At 35.6% G+C, this 17531-nt stretch overlaps 1 protein-coding gene across 1 annotated transcript in view; it reads right to left on the minus strand.

Moving 5' to 3' along the window:
* The window catches only part of LRRC28 (leucine rich repeat containing 28), a 51988-nt gene extending 36926 nt beyond the window's left edge, over nucleotides 1–15062 (minus strand). Inside the window, exons 1-4 of the mRNA XM_026856063.1 lie at nucleotides 14839–15062; nucleotides 10252–10292; nucleotides 7543–7580; nucleotides 6659–6796 (exon numbers count right to left, since the gene is read on the minus strand). Coding sequence (XP_026711864.1) covers nucleotides 6659–6796; nucleotides 7543–7580; nucleotides 10252–10292; nucleotides 14839–15006 — 385 coding nt within the window. The 5' untranslated portion in view covers nucleotides 15007–15062. The remainder of the gene's footprint in view (nucleotides 1–6658; nucleotides 6797–7542; nucleotides 7581–10251; nucleotides 10293–14838) is intronic.
* Between the last annotated feature and the right edge of the window lie 2469 nt (nucleotides 15063–17531).

Consider the following 17531-nt stretch of genomic DNA (forward strand, 5'->3'; position numbering starts at 1 on the left):
TTTAATGATTAGGCATCAACCTACTTCAAGAAAAGCAGTGTATTACAATAATAATTAAAAGAGATTTTTATTTAAGTGTCCATGTTCCTTTAAATAGTCACATACTTACAGAGTGCAAAGCTCATGTAACCTAATCTATGTTTTCCTCAAATCCCCACAAGTCCATTTACTTAAAAACACCACACTCCTGGATGGGTGCCTGGCGTACCAAACCTGTCCCGTCGTGCATATTTTTATACATGTTACTAAATTAGGAAAGCAGAGTGGACTAAGGTTATGCCAACTCTGAAAAAAGCAGAGGGTGTGCATCAGTTTGTGCCTTTGCTTTTAAAGTCACAATCATCATTAAAAAAAAAAAAAATTAACTTCATTAAGTATCAAAGCAAGCTACAGTAATCAGAGACAGTAATAAAAGCAGAAGGGAAATATAAGAGGGAAATAAAGAAGCCAGACAAATTTAGTCCCTCACATTTTGTAGGCTCTAAATCAAAATATGGAAAACAAGTTTAAAAAATGAGCTAGGCCTACATATTTTAATGTCAGGGTCTAAAATAAGACTAGAATTATTGGCATGCTGTACCCATGATCAGTAGAAATCTACTGTGAAAAGGAGGTAGGGAAGAAGTTGTGTTTATATGCCTTTAATTAAGATTTACTGAAATACCTTATATTGAGCCCTATTCCAAATTACTAAATTGGGTATTCAACAAGTCTTTACCAGTGAAATACTGGTATGAATAGTAAATACAGATATTGTACTTCATAGCAACTTAAAGTGAGAAATGAATATGCCGTTTTCGTGTCTGTAAGTTTCTCTTGCCCCCAATTAGTAAAGCAAATTGTAAGCAAAACAGATTCAGCAATAATCAATTAACATTCCAAGGGTTACTTTATAAGTAGGCAAAGCAGTAATCAACAGTTATCCTTTGATTTATGATTCTAATAACAATTGAACCCTTTTTGTTATTACCACTGAAATTACCTACTCAAGAGAAAATAATCTAGTATTTATCTGTAAGTTATATTTTTCAAATTTCATCTTCATGAACTCTTCCAGACTTCTGGATGCGCAAGTTCTTTCAGTTACAAAAAGTCACTGATCTTACTATTAATTTCCTATTAACTTCATTATGGAGAGATAATTATTAATTTCCTAATACGAGTGGAAAGATTCGATACTCCCCAATATTAAATATGATCAGCCTCAAAAAGGTGTGGTCTTAAATGGAATGGGAACACCCAAGTTCTATTTCTGGCTAACACTGACTCCTGCTGTGGCCTGGAGCAAATCAGTTCTGTTAAAAACACTTTTTTCCACTCTGTAAAATGAGGATAACACTCCCTTATCAGCTTCACAGGATCTTTCTCAAACGCTTTGAAGAGCAAGTTTTGTAAGCCTACAAATGTATTTTAATGAGGTTTAAAGTGACTATATTTCTAAAACATTTTGCCTTAAAAAGGAAAAGGATTTGAACAGAAATGAAATGAAGAGTCTATGTGCTATTAGCTTCCCCTAAATATTGTTGCAGTTTGCACTTTAAAAACACCGAAGACCGATGAATACATTTTCCTTTGGATTCTACCTAAATGAAGCAAAATGGCAACAAGTGGATGCAATACGCATCAGTCTCAAGAGCAACATGGAAATGTCAATTCGAAATGGAAGCCACACATTCCCTCGAGTGGGGAAGAAAGGGCATATGCTAAACCTGCCTTTGACTCTTGCAGAGAGATCTGTATTGCTTCAGAGAGATCTGCTTCAAGCAACAACAACTGCTGGTGCTCCCCAGTCAGCTGCACTTTCACTTTACAGATTAAAGAATAGAATCGCAGAGTTTACATGAAGTTTGCCATTATCTGACTGCATTTCCCCCCCCCCCCCCCCCCCGATTAATGTGCTCAACTCTTGTTTTTTAAAATTCCCTGACAACAAAGGGAAACTTGGTCTAGTCCATGTAAAGACAACCCCTGATATTTTTTTCCCTTCTTAAAGGAAACTTTGCCAAAAGATGGGCTGGGATCATAAACCATACCCTATTCTTTGTTTAATTACTTAGCTTTTGCTCTTGACTTGGCAAAACATTAAGCTTTTCATTTTAGTAAATCTATAATTAACTCCAGCATGTGCTGAATAAACATAACCTCATTTTTAATTAAATCTTAGAACAAGATGCTATAACTTGCCATTTCTAAGGAGAAATATCTCGAGTAATGCACAATAAAATCTAATCCTTGTCAAATACAAAACTCGAGTCCAACTTTGAGTATAACCCACTCTCTTTTAAGTCATCTGTTGTCCAAACGTGCATTCACTAACTACAAGACTAAGATGTAAACCTGAAAAGCCATCATGTCACATCAAAGGTTTCCAAGACTAAAGTGAAATGCAATCTAAATTTTAACACAGCAAAACAGAGATAACCTTGGCTTTGGGACTCTGGAAGAATATTTTTTCTGGTATATCTCATTGGATTTTTTTTTTTTCCAAATGATGCAGTAATTCTTACAGAAAGAGAAGATAATTTCTCAAAAATGAAAGTTGAAATATGCATTATAAACTTCAGAAAAAAGGGGAAGTTTCTAATTAGTCATTCATAAGTGAGAAGATTCAGAAAACTTACTTCTGACAAGCACATTCATATAGGACTAACTCTACAATTCTAATTTAAAATGAGACGTCAGTTCTCTGAACAAAGAGAAACCTCTAATAAAAGCCATAAAGTTAAGCTACTACGAAATCTAACGTCAACTCTAAGTCAAGCTTATACATGAACTAATGGAATAATATGAAATAATAACCGTCATTTGTTTATGCTGCAACTCTAAGATTTTTTTCAAGATCTCTGTCATTATGTATTTCCAAATGGCCTTCAAGAATTTAGATTATTTAAGTGCTACAGCTAAATAGTAGAAAGCTCCACAAAACTCTACTTCATGTTCAAGAATTACATATAACACAGCCGAATAAAAGAACCAAGTAATTGTTAAAAGAAGCTACAAGATTTACAGTTTGCAGAACAAAAATTGCTGTGAATTTCAGTGAAAAAAAGGGCTCAGGAGAACTTTATAATATTAAATCTCATCATCTTACTTATCTGCAACTCTTTTAATCTGCTCTCCTCTTGAAGACAGAGCCCCCTGGTTAGTGATTCTGCTTACCATGGAATCTAGATACTGATGAGACTGCGTTAGGCAGAAGGTGGTCCACTTATTAACCTTATCCAACGTATATTCAAACATGACTGCAGGAGAATTTCACAAAGTGCTTTCATCCAACCATTTTGTATTATATCTCAGTTTCAACAAGCTTATTCTGGACAAATTTTTCCCTTCTCATCAAGTTTATCTTAGTCATCTTTCAACAATTCTCACCAATTTAATGATGCATGATTGAAGTCCCATTGTTCCAGTGGTAGTGTACAATTAAACAAAGTGCCTCCACAAAGTACATGATCCTACCCATGGGTGACACAGATTTGGTAGTGGTCCCTAAACACAAAGGCAGGATTATCATTTACACTCCTACAAGAGTGCCACAGCATTGATAGTGTTTTCTATTCTCCAAAGAACACTATTTCCATGCTTCACCTAATGCCCTTTTTCCCCTCATCAGTCCTGTATTGCCCGATTTCTTCAGGAAACTAAGGCTTATGTATTCATGCTGTCTGTATGTATTTTCATCATTCTCCCCCACATCCTCCTTTAAAGTAACTTTTTAAAACTAGCAGGACAATCACGGCCAGCCCAAAAAAAGATGTCTTCATTATTAAATTCTCACAAGTTCTATGAAAACAGGTACTTAAGAGACTAAAATTTGTCCATGACATTGAAGATGAACCACAGCAGAGGCTCAACAGAGTCTGAAGAATGTCTACAATCAGACTGATGACATAAATCTTTATAGGGCTCTATTAGACTACTTGTTTTAAAATCAGAGTTATGCTACATTTCCATAAGGCAAATCTTAAATACTAAAAATGAACGTAAGGAGCACAACTGTGGAACAAAAACACTAAAAATGGATAATGAAGCAACATATGCTATTAACAGCATTATTTCTTAATCAGAACTAAAGAAGACACAACAGAGAATTATTCTCAAAATATAAAAGGCAATGGAAAAGTGTGGGTGTTCAGATGCTTAATGGCAAACATTTACTATCCAACTATTCTGCAGTTGTAATCAAAGAGATTTTTTAAGCAATTGATTAAGGATATTACTAAGAGTATCCTCCTAGATATCCATGTAAATGCAACAAAGCCTGACGGTACTCAGGCACTCCCAGACACGGGGAAGGGAGAGACAGGAGGAATGACAGGGCAACAACTCTGAGGTAAGCTTTTTATGTGATGACATTATGCTGCAAGTCGGCCTATCTGGTTACACAAGGTATTGATCAGCCTTTCTTAACTGGATCCTCTGTTGTGATAAACTGTTGACTGCCATTTGTGAGTTTGGAAAAAATGATGGTCATGAGTTTTAAAATCTTACTTCCATAAATGACCATCACCTGTCCCAGAAAGCTGTTTTTTAATGCAGATCTTTAAAGTCTGCACAAGCTACACTAGTAACAAGCTAAATGATGTCTTAAATGGTTACTTATTATAAATTAAGAGCAATTAAGAGCTGTCTTTCCCTAACAGTGCATTGCAATGCAGCATCTGCTGTACAGAAAGCAGTTAACACACAGTAAAAAGATGCACTGCATTGAAATCACATCTCATCCTAGTTAATTTTATTGACTCTGCTAGCTTTCTGACATAAACATTAACAGTATTATGAAGATTCATGCTACCAATATAATTAGGGATAAAACAATTCATTAAAACTTACTATTTAGCTTTGTATTTCAATTGTTCAACATAACTGTTATTTCCAAACTCAAAGACTTTATAACAAAGTCCTCTTTGAAATGTTTGCAATTTTACAAAGAAAAACTATAAAAATATGCTTGGAAGCCCTCTTCAGGAGGTGTTATGTTTAGGAAACACTCAATGCAGTAGATTAACTCTCCAGTGGGCAAACCCTTCAGTTTAAGTGAAAGACTAATCTTGCTCAGACTGATAACACTCAAACTGGATGACATCCAGTCATGCCAACAGTGACAGCATCTAAGCAGACAGGATTAGTAATTATAGCAGTAATGGCATACCCATAAACTGATGGTACACTACCAGTAAAAGCAGAAAGACCAGACATCACTGGATTCTCCAATTCAAAAGTAGGCAACAGCAGCATTATTTCTAAGCATGCAAAATTTTCATGCACACAAAACTAAACACACTTAGGACAATGCTCAGTACCAAATTTTGTAAACTTCAGGAGAAATTAAATGTAGTGTGCCTATGCAGCTGATACCAGTTCCTAATCAAATGTGGTAGACTCGAAATCAACTCTTCAGTAATGTAAATTATCCTTTTGAAAGTCTTTTTTGGAACCTTTTTAAGTTAATGTGTGAAGTTTTGCAGAAAATGTGTCACTTTTGCTTTGAACAAGTCTTTCTTTCATGGTACAGCACCATAAGGTAAATTATCTTTGAGGAACATAAAGAACACTCAAGTCACTCCTTCCTTTTGAATGTAGGACATCTGAAAATTGATGGAAATTTTATTGGCCTTGGGTCATAACGTTTAACAGGTTTATCTAATTTCATTCCAGAGCATTTACACAGTCATATAAATTTTTTTCTAATCATAATCATCCTTTGACTTGTTCTTATTAAGCTTATTATGCCTAGAAAAGTACAAGGACAGCTACATTCCTGCACCCAAAGCTTCAAGAAGCAATTGCAAAATATTTATTGAGAAATAGCAATGTGAACTTACAAACACATGAAGGTCACACTGAGAAGTTAGTTAAAATTAGGGCTGAAAACTAATCCTGTTAGATTAAGTTAGACCAATTTTTTGAAATACTGGCCTTAGATTTTTATCATCTCTGCAAATCAGAAAATGCAACTACGTCAAAGAAATATTTTAAAAAAATATAATTTAAAAATCACCAGCGCGTTACGTGGAAAGATATAATGGTGATGGAAGAAGAATAATCCGTTACGTCTGCTTATCGAAGTATTTTGAAGGCAACAACAACAAAAAAAAATCATTCAAAATTTGCCCATGGCCAACTTTTTCAGACTTTGTCACGTTTAAATAAATTTTGCTTTTTTATTATAAACTAGCAAGACATTTGTTATTTACTGTCAGTGAGGTAGAACTGCCATAGGCAAACCTACTAGACATGTGTCTTAGAAAATACAAGAATGGGGCTGTTGGGCAAAAAGGAAGGAAGGAAGGACTGGAATCCTTCATATTCTGAAGAATTAGAAGAAACATCACTTTATCATAATGACAGTTGTCACTGGCATTTTGTGTCTTCTCAAGGAAGTTCAATATTTTCTTGATACAATGGCAAAGACTGCTAAATAGATACATTTTCTTCCCACTTCAGAAGCATTTTTCAGGACTTTACCTCAAGTACACAGCTTTTTTCTAACTACAGAGTATACTGAGTACAATAAGTAGGGTGGCAATCCCTGCCTAAATGCAAGTTGTACTGTGCCTCAACTGTAAGATACAAATAAACCTAGAGCAGATCGTTATGCAAATTAAGTTCAAATGGAATTTGTCATTGCTGTAATCCCTCATGCATTTGTACTTACCTGCAGGTAGATATTTCAGCTGGTTGTTAGCCAAGCGAAGATGACGTAAAGATCTCAGGCGGCCAATCTCTGGACACACAATTTCGAGGGCATTATCACTGAGGTCCAGAAACTGCAGTTTAACGAGGGAGCCAATGGCTTGTGAGAGAACAGATTAGAACATGAATGTGACCCAACAGTAATGTTAAAATCTTAATAGGACTATGAGGGGATAAAAAGCCACAGTACCTAACACCTATGTCTGAGCAGATTTTGACGTATTAAAGCTGGTCTCACAACTGAATGACATAATTTGTGGAAATGCTTATCTATCTAACAAACAGTACTGCTGGCAGTGAGACAGGGATGGAAAAAAAAGTGATGTACAGAATACTCCCATTTCTAGACTCTCCTCAGACGATTCCACTCTGAAATCACTTTTTCCATGTCTATCTGATTTATATATTCAGAAAGAGTTTAAAGTACTTTCCTGAAGTTGGGCACATAACTCTACAACTAAAACAAAGAAGACAAACTACTACAAGTTCTTGATGCTTTTAAGTTTCAAATCTGTCATGATCTAAACCAGCAGATTATTCTGTGTGATAACCGTCTGAAAGCAGAAGACACTCTGGATTTTTCTTTCTGTAGATGAGTGCCATTTAGCCTTTTCACTTTCTGCAATTAGAACTGAAGCAAACAGCATTTAGGTGCATTTGAGAATTCATTAAAAGAATTTAACATAGCATAAACAAGAATATTACCGACTAAGAGCTACACTGATATATTTTGTATGAAAATCTTTAATGTTTTATGGAAAAATAAAGGAAAATAGACCTCTTCAAAGAAGAAAAATGAATATTTTATGATTCCTGCCACTTATTGTGAGCTGGTAGATTACTTACCTTCAGGTACAACAACTATGTTATTTGAATGAAGGTACCTGGGGGGAGGAGAAAAAAAGCAGAGGACACCACCTGTTACCCTCAAGGACTTCTGCTACACAATCAGTTTGCAAAATATCCAGTTTCAGACTGAAAGAGCACCCTCAAAGCCATTCCTCTCTATGACCACAAAAGCTGTGGACTGTATAAACTGGCAATGGATAGGTACTTAAGTTTCACTTAGATTATTAAATGATTAACAAAAAAGAATGATATACAATTATTTAAAACAAAACATTTAAAGTTACAGTAATAAGGGGCTTTAGTTTTGAGTGTCATAAGAGGAAAACAACAAGGAAAAAGAATAAAGCACATAGAATAACCAGAATGAACCATATTTGATCACCAGGTTATTCTACACTAAATGCTGGGCAAGAAAAAAAAAAAAAAAGCCCAAACCCACACAAGTTATACAGTTATAAACATCTTGCCCTGCTCATAAACTCTTACACCTTTACGCACTGGAGAAAAAAGCACATAATCTACTCACTGCAAGTGGGTTTTTCAAACCTAGGATATATTTTTCAAAAGAAAAACCCAATCTTACACATGGTCATTTTGGTAGTTAATGAGGATGGCTAGATCTCTTACAAAGAATATTTAGCACCCTCTGCTGGAGAATTTCCAGTACTACTAGTAACATTAAAAAACAGATTTTACACATTTTAGTTTTTAATCAACATTGCTGCAAAAACACTAAGAGGTCTTGTAGAAAATAACAGTAACAATAGTTTCAAATATTGATAGCTAACTGTAAAGGAATACTGAGTACTCAGTGTCCAATTGCTTAGGCACACATGGAAATTATTTGCACAGCATATTTTTTCCCATTCTATTCAGATAGCATTTCCTGAAGTAGGAGCCCATCTTTTCAGGGAAATAAAGACAGAACAAGGAAAGACATATGAGCATTTCAATTGCATGAAGCATCTGAGCCTTCTCTTTTTCTTTAAAAATTGCATACATTTAAAGTTTACTAAAATGTAACAAACATAAGAATAGCAGATATTTTTGTAGAAATACTTATATACATACATATATATATACACATATATATATATTTATATATACACACACACATATACACACACACACACAAAACCTCAGGATGAGAATTCTCCTGCTCATTTCAGTTGCAACTCCTGAAAATACTTGTGAACTATTTAACTCAAGCTAAAAAATGTGTATATTATGACCCCAGCATGAGGGACACAATATACAAAGAAACACAGACAATAGTGAAGTTTTTTAAAACATGTAATGAAATTGCTAAGGATGTAACTTTCAGGAAAATCAGTTAAGTTTATCTTTCAAAATTTAAAGCTATTGTAACAAGTTATTCTTAAAATAAATCTTTATTTTGTGGTCTCTGTCAACAAAAGATCTCTTACTGTCTGATCAAAAACTGACTTGTACTATTAGAGCTACAGAAATCACAGGCTCACTGCAGTTCTCTTTAGAATGTCTGGAATAATGGTGGTACAACTAAGCTTGCTAAACCCCAAATAATTAGGTTTGGCTTCTATAATTCAGTAGAAGAGATTATTTTAAGATGTAATTTATACAGGTTTTCCTAAAGGCACCATCAGATAACAAAGACTTCCTGATGTCCCATGGCAAATCATTAAATACTAAGCATATCAAATACAAAAATATTTATTTTACTGCTTCTCAGCATAAACATACTCTCAAGACTCAGGCATGATAAGACAAGACTGTCTCTTAAGCAAGTTGGGAGACTGCAGTGACCTACAAAACAATTCAATTATACCGTGGTCGCGTGTACCAGAAAGGTGTGGTTTCAAAGGCCAAATTAAGATGACAAGATCAGACAGCTGAATGCATTGGACTACTCAGATATACACCTCCTTCTATCTGGAGGTTTTCATTAAATAAACAGAATCAGTTACTCAACTGGAAGTGAGTCAAATGAGTTATAAGGGAAAAGAGGATGTCCCTTCCAACGCCCCCGCCATCAATCTTAGCATACAAGGAAATCATAACCTTCTAAGAAAAGGGGAGAGAAGAAAATATTGACTCAGGGGCTTACAGCTTAAAATTAATTGCCAAAATAATAAAATCCATGTGACGTCCCTTCTTTGGGCAAGACTGGATAAACTACTCTGCCTACAACAATCATGAAATAGTGCTACACTACCTGCTCATTCCTGCTTCTGTTTGACAATCTGTGACTTTGTTCTGAAAAAACCTTATTACTACAATCAGCAAGACTGAGATCATAATACCCCTGGTAGCTGGGGTGGAAATGAGCAACTAGGGATGGGCTGGAGGCTGTAACCTGTTACTCTGGATCTGTCATAACCATCTGACCATTGTATTTGGAAGTTCTAGTGCTTTATCAGGCTGACAATAGTCTACAGAGGATTTGGGGTTATTTTTTCCCTTAGCAGTGCAGACATTTGTATAACATTTCCTGTTATACAAAACCCAAGAAATTATAAAAAATATTAACATGGGACTGAATACATCTGGATAGGCCTCATTTAAATAAAAACAAACAAACAGCAGAAAAATGACCCTTTCTTGCCCTCCAAGAAAACCCTTCACACTTAAGAGGTAGGTTATGTGCAAGCAATACATTCTAGAATTATTTTAAGATAAGATGGATCAGCATAGTAAAAATATATTAGAACTCCTACACAAACTCACAATTCCACGAGGTTTGGAAGCTTCTGTGCAAGGTTTTCTGGCTGAAAAAGAGTTAGAGATTTTTTAGGTTTCAAAACAAAAACCAGACACACACATATTGTGTACCCAACTCATTTTAATAACCATACTAAAACACATCAGCACCTAGTCACAGAAAAAATGGCAATAAGGAGCTTGTATACAATACCCTATTTCCACATCCCCGCACATTCTCCATCAGTGCAATCTGGGATATGTGAAAGGTGAGCAATTCACTACTGAAACAGAACTACAGTCTAGAAGTGACATCAACATGTCCTCAACCAAATGGTAGTCAGATTCCTGAGGCTGAAAAAATGGATTACCAAAACCTTAAGTTTTGAAAATATATTAGAATAACTGAGTTAGTTGAAGACAAGAGACTGCTAAGAAGCTGCGACCTTTACAGAATTAAGGTAGAACAAGAACTATACAAGACATCTAACCATAATGTATTTTATTTTGTAATGCTGAATTGGAAAATGACCTACAAACTTTGTGTGACTTAGTCAATTACCACCAAGCCAGAAGTGCTGAATTCATCAAACTAAATTTACATATTTACATATTAACATGCATATAATTTTCTAACTGCTAACTGATCCCTAGCTGCAATTCTGTTTCTTGATGGCATTTATAACCATGAACATATATCACAAAACTATCTTCACAAGTTTCAGATGTCATGTTGGTAACTGTTCAAAGTTATTCAAGGTTAAGACAGTTTTATTGCTCAAGAAATCTACTTGAAACAGGTATGTTTTATTGAAAAATATTTTTACAATATACATATATGCATAAATAAATGAATTTTAAAGTCAGCTTGATCACATGGTCAACTTCCTGTTAAAAAACACCTAGCAATTTTCTCTGACATGTAATTTTAAGGTATATTATTATCTAAAATATTTAACTTTGTGTTCATAAATTTATTATGAAGGAATATGCTAAGCTGAAAAAGTAGTCATAATATTCTTATGTAGCAAACACAATCCTAGATCCAAGTACAAAAAACCAGCTTGTTTTTAACTATAGAGCAGCAAATGATGGCTCAATAAAATGAATCTGTTGACATTAAGACCCAAGAAACAGGCTATACCTAATGAGTTGTTGCCACCTACTGGAACGTTTGCCACAGTACAGTTATCTCAGCGTAGAATTTTATTTGGTCAAAGAGAAAAGCTTAAACTGGGAATATATTCAAAGGCTGCAACATGCTCAAGCACAAAAAATGCAAGCTTTAATTTAAAAAAAAAGAAAAGAAGAGGGAAAGTGAAAAAACAAATTCACTGTCATCCTACACGCTTTATTAGTATAAGAATACTAGCCTGAATCACAAACTATTTTCACATTATACATGAAGATTATACTCTTATTCTTGCTTTAACTGCTTCATATTGTAAAAGAGCTAAAATCAGGAGAGACACAACTTTAACTTTAGCAAGTCTTTAATAGAAGTTCCGCTTATCTTCTTGAGTAACAAAAACAATGGGTCTGAGTCAAAATTGCTCAATATAACATCCTACAATGAAATTAAAATTAAAAAACATCTATTCATAATCCATCAGTTGAGAGGTAAAACTCACTCTTTTCTCTATTGGTGACGTGACAACAAAAAATTATTATGAAAGAATCATCGATTCTGCCATCGGTTTAGGGAAGCTTGCCTTGCTCTCAAATCCACTGGACATTTTTCAAAAAGTGAACCTGCTGATCTGTCTGAACAGGACAGCATCACACATGGAGTTGGTAAATGAAGAACAATGATATGGCTAGATCATGCTTCTGACAGTGCCATCAAGGAAAACTCACATTTCCTTTTAATAGATGGGAAAACAGAATTGCCAAAAGGCTAATGTTATCAGTCAAACATTAAATGAGGAAAAGTTGGAAGACTTGATGCTGCTATATAGGTGTGCTATATAGCTTCTTGATCCATTCATTACATTATAGACCTCTATAATTTCTTTGCCAATGAAGACAAAAATGAAATTGTTCTTAGGAAAGGTATGTGTAAATTCTGTCAGTGTAACTGTTCAGGTTTTTTCACAGGAGCTGTCTGTCAAGGACTAGAGTCATTTTAGAAGAGCAAAGAAGAAAAGCTCATTTAGTCAACATTTTTGCAGAACTCTGAAGGAATGAACCGGAAAAAAGTACTATCTTACTTTGAAGAAAATGCTGCAGATTTAGTTTTGATGATTTCTAATAATTTATATGCAATTTAAAGCGTTTATTGATGAGCTAATGCTCGTCATCATGCACAGAATCAAAGAAGTACAAAGCTAAGAGACATTAAAGCTACTCTTCTCAGACAGGATTACCCCTCAATGACATTGGCACATTTTCTCTTTCAAAAAGTCTCAGTGAAATTAATACAGCTTCCTTCAATAACCTATTTGTTTTCAACTATTCTCAGATGAGATATCCTGCCCTGCTCCCCATGTAACTAACTTACTACTTCTTTACTCAAAGCAACCGTATTACTTGTCCTACCAGCAAAAAAATTCATTATGAAAATACTGTTTTGTAAAAATACTGATGACTTCTGCTCTCCCCCATTCCTTCCCCTTTTTTTTTTTTTTTTTTTTTTTTTTTTTTTTTTATTCTCCGCCTTCTCTTTTTGCAAGCAGAATTAACCTAAATCTTTCAACCTTCTCTCACAGGACATGTTCTCTAAAAATCCCTTGTTGCTACTTTCTGTGTTTTCCAGTTTACCTAGGTTGTTCATAAGTATGAAACTCCAGACTTAATCTTTGCTTATGCTTTTACAGTATCCAATAATTATTCTCTTCTGCTTTTAATGGAGATTCCAAAACTTTCTATGTTCCAAAAAGACATCTGCCTTTTTGTAACATGCTGCTGACTTGATCTATTTTGGTCCACTACAACTTCCAACATCTATTCTGCTGAACAGATACTCAGTGAATTAGACCCAATTTTGTTTGCCTAGGTCCTAACAATAGTGCTATGCACCTGAATGGATTCCCCAAAGTCATAATACTAGCAACGTATCGTGATTGTTTTGAATCCTAATGCTTTACTTAACACTGTTTGCATGTAATTTTGCCTAGGTATGATCTACGCTTTGTTTCATTTCCTTTATCCCAGGCCTCAATTACAATACCAAACAGTACTGGGCAAGAGCTGCCTCCCTTATTTGATACATCTTCTGTTGACAGTAACCATGAGTTATTACTCTTAGGCCATCTTCCACATCTATTGGTGGGTAGTATTAACAGATATTGAAAGGAAAATGGAACTAAGCTGTTACTTGCAAGACTTTGTTTTGGTTTCTATTTTATAATTAATTTGAGAAAAAAGAAAACCTAGGCTCCAACACATACACATGCAGAGAAGTGACATGCAAAATTCCCCTTACTATTGTTTCATCTTTTGAGCAGTACAAACTTCACAAACCTTATACCACTCAATAATCACTGAATTTCACAAAGTGTCAAAACAGAACTGTTTAGTCTTTGATTAATTTTTAAAGCAGCTTTAATTTGTAACCATGACTCCTATCCTCCCATTAAATTATTAAGCAAAGGACTTGCCCAAAACCAAAAAGTGCCAAAATAATTCTCTACAGTACATGCAAACTGAAGTGACTCATTCAAGATGAAGAAAAGGCATAAAATCTCCAAAAATCTTTTGGCTCAAGAAATGAAACATTTATTGAGGAATTCTAATGTATTATTGTCAAAGCTTTAGACATTATTCCTTAAACTGGAATATTGGACTTGTTCTAGGAAGCAATCAAAAAGATATAATTTTGTTGAATTTAAGTAGCCAGGCCCTCCAGCTCCTCTGCCCTGGCTATTATTTTACCTACCATATCATAGAAGATGCAAAGAAAAAAAACAACAAAACAATCAAATCCAACCTGAATTACTTGGATACTTGAGTCTATTTTGAGTCTATTGACAGTGGCAAGTTTTGACTCTCTCTAGAGTCCTCACAGTTATTTAAGTATCCCACACTGAATTCTGGGGTCACAACATTCATTCAGGGTGAGAATTTCTTCAGAGAAAAACAACAAAACAAAACCCCACAACCCTGAAATTAACTATTCGTTCTCCTATCAACAGGAGCTCATGGACAGAAGTTTTTGCTGGCACCTTAACAGCACACTTTTATTTACACCCTGGGATTGATGCCACCTTTCAGACAAGGCACACCCCAAGGTAAAAGTTGTTTAGCCTAATAAAGAAATGTAGACTAAACTTGCATAGTATCACTTAACAGTAGTAAAGGCCTGACCACAGCAGTTAAGAAAAGTCAAACAAGAAAAACCTCACAAGAAAATCCCCAGATCTTGACAGAGCTTCGAGAGTGTTACCATAAAATGTCATTAAAATTTTCATTTATTATACTCTACATTTCCCATGCAAGTTCAAACACCATACAACCACATATGAGTACTTCACAATGGATGACATCATTCAGGTTCAGATTTGCTATAAGATTACTATCCTTTTAAAAAAAAATTATCTTGTTTTTTTCCTGTTCCAAAAATCAGAATTCCTAAACATACATACAGTAAACATTACAATAAAGAAGTTGTCGTACCAATGTGGTCAGGGAATTTCTTTTCATATAAAGTCTCTCCAAGTACTGCAGCCCCTCATCTTTCAGTAACTCCAAAGGAAAGTGATGGAGATTTCGGTAATTTAAGAACAAGTTCTTGTGCCTTTCCAGCTTTGCCTCAGAGATTGTTTTACATAGTTCTGATGCCATGACTAATCCAGTTCCAAGCACCACCTCTACTGCACTGCATCTTCTGAAAGCGGACCCATTTCTAGAAGACAAAGAGAGATTAAAAAAACCCAGCATTACCAAGGTGTTTGCAATGCATTCTTTTGCAGATTTAGTTATTACATACTAATAATTTATCTAAACACACTCGTTCTAGTTAATATATAAAGTACCCAGAACATCCACACCATAAGATACGTTAGAAGCAAGTCTTTGACTATTTTCTGGATGAAGTTTTAGCGTGGTTTTGGACCTGAAATAATAAGACCTTAAGGTATACATGCTTTTTTTCAGCCACTTGCCATGGACCTTTCACATAAGTTCATCAAAGTTGCCACCAGAAGAAAAAAAATGTATCTCTCTCCTAACTATTACTGATGTTCTATTGATGATACATCTATTACGTGAAGTGTGCTAAAAGAAGAATCCACAGATCATAAGAAAAATGCACAATTTATCAGGGGAGTGTTTAACTTCAGATGACTAAAATGCCTTCATGTAACTTTTAATCAGAATGACAAAAGGCAGTTATAGGTTGTTAAGCTTTCCCCTATAAAAGTATTGGAAGAATTTATCAGTTGGAAGAGTTACTGGGATGGACAGCCAGCCAGTCAGGGCATTTTAAAATACACAAGAAATCTGAAACAGCAAGAAAATTTATGAAGCACTAAATGTGAGAGCAGATTTTCAGCTCTCTTTCCTAAAAATAAAGACAGGAAGAACTAAAAGTCAAGTTTTAACTGACAATTTCAAACCCAGAAAACAAAACATGAAGACAAATTGAAAATTAACCAGACTTTGTTTAGCTTGCTTTTCAGGTATAACGGAAATTCTACTCATTATTATGTTGTCTGGATTCAATAAAAGCAATGCTACATCTTTTCAACTGTCTCAGAACTGAGGAAGACATAATAAATACAGACTATTAATTTAAAATTATCAGTTTGCTACAGTCATGTGTATAAATTAACTTCAATTAACGAAAGGCAAGAATCATAAGTGCATTCCACCAATGACATTTTCTATTTTAGTTTATTTCTTCACCAAAGAAGAGATTTCTAATCATAACAGACATCGGAAGGGAACGAATCCTGTCATACTATATGGTAGTCTTTGTAAACAAAACTCCTTACCCAGCCTAAGACTGTCAACTGGACCACACATATAAATCCAACTACTTTATCAGTTTCAATAAGTCCCTTGATTTGCAGATAATCAGCTTTTACCAGTGACCTAAGTCCTTTGAGATGAACACAGCAATTACTTTTTTACAGAAGCATAAACACTACTAATCACAACTTATGTATAATATCCTGCACACTTTTTCTAGTCTTGAGTTATTCAAGCCATGCTAAGATCAGTTCTGCAAACAAATTATTACCATGTTGACAATCCTTCAGAAGATTAGAAAGTATTAGTTCAACCTTGGTTAAACAGTATTCCTGTGAAAAGAACCATCACTATAACTGTTGCCTTCATTAGCTATCTTAAGGAAAAAGTGTACACACACTGCTGGCCCTTAGTGCTAGCAACATTAAAGCTGTCTTAGTGCAACAGATAAAGGAAATGAAGTCACTACAATTCCAGACTCCACATCTGTGATCAGCATTAAAATAATTCAAGAAAAAGCATTCGAAATTTTAATGTACATAGTCTGACAGTATTTGAGCATTAACTGCTACAGTAGAAGAAATGGTAAAGATAAACTCAATTTCCCCTGAAATATTTTTTTTTAAATTAAAATATATGAAGTCACAAAACGCATACATAAATATCCAGTTGTCCAGAGATGCTTATTAGGTGTTCTGCACTCGCAGCCTTTTCTTCAGACTTGTGATTCCATGTAACAACTGACCACACAGGAATACACAGACATACAAGAAGTCCAGCCATAACATACTCTATTCTGGCTGTTCCGTCAAAGGAAAACCCTCCTACTCCCTTCCACCACCAGCCAAACTTTTTCACTCTAAATACCTTTTCTGCAAAGATGAGACACATCACTACCAAAACGGAACAGACACAATCACGGTCTTGAAGAAAAGGAAAAAGGGAGGATGAGGACTGATAAACACCCAGTGATGGCCCTGTGTAAAGTCAGGTCATTCGGGGGAGAGAATCCCCCTTTCAAAGATGATGGAGAAGCCAGAAATAAACCCTCACTGAGCACCCGGCAGGGAGCGGAAGCTCTTGTGAAGGCGTGCGAAGGGGTGACAGCGGGAAGCTCAGGAGACCCTCAAGACTTGCGGGCCGCCTCCAGCCGAGCGGGACTGCCGAGGGGAAGGAGCGCACAGGGACGGATGAAAACTCGGAGGAGCCGCAGGGCACAAGAGAACGAGGCTGTGAGGTGGGGCTGCACAGAGACGCCCTGCTCGGTGCTCCTCGGGCCCTGGGAGCTGGGGGAGGCCAGTCTGCCACGGGGGGCTGCGGGGGAACCGGCCTGTCCCGGCTGTGCGGGGGTGTTGGGGGGAGGCTGCCACAGGCGGAAGCCTGTGAGGGCAATCTGA

Source organism: Athene cunicularia (genome assembly GCF_003259725.1).
Source record: "Athene cunicularia isolate RWA chromosome 10 unlocalized genomic scaffold, athCun1 chr10_part1, whole genome shotgun sequence".
NCBI classification, from domain to species: Eukaryota; Metazoa; Chordata; class Aves; order Strigiformes; family Strigidae; genus Athene; species Athene cunicularia.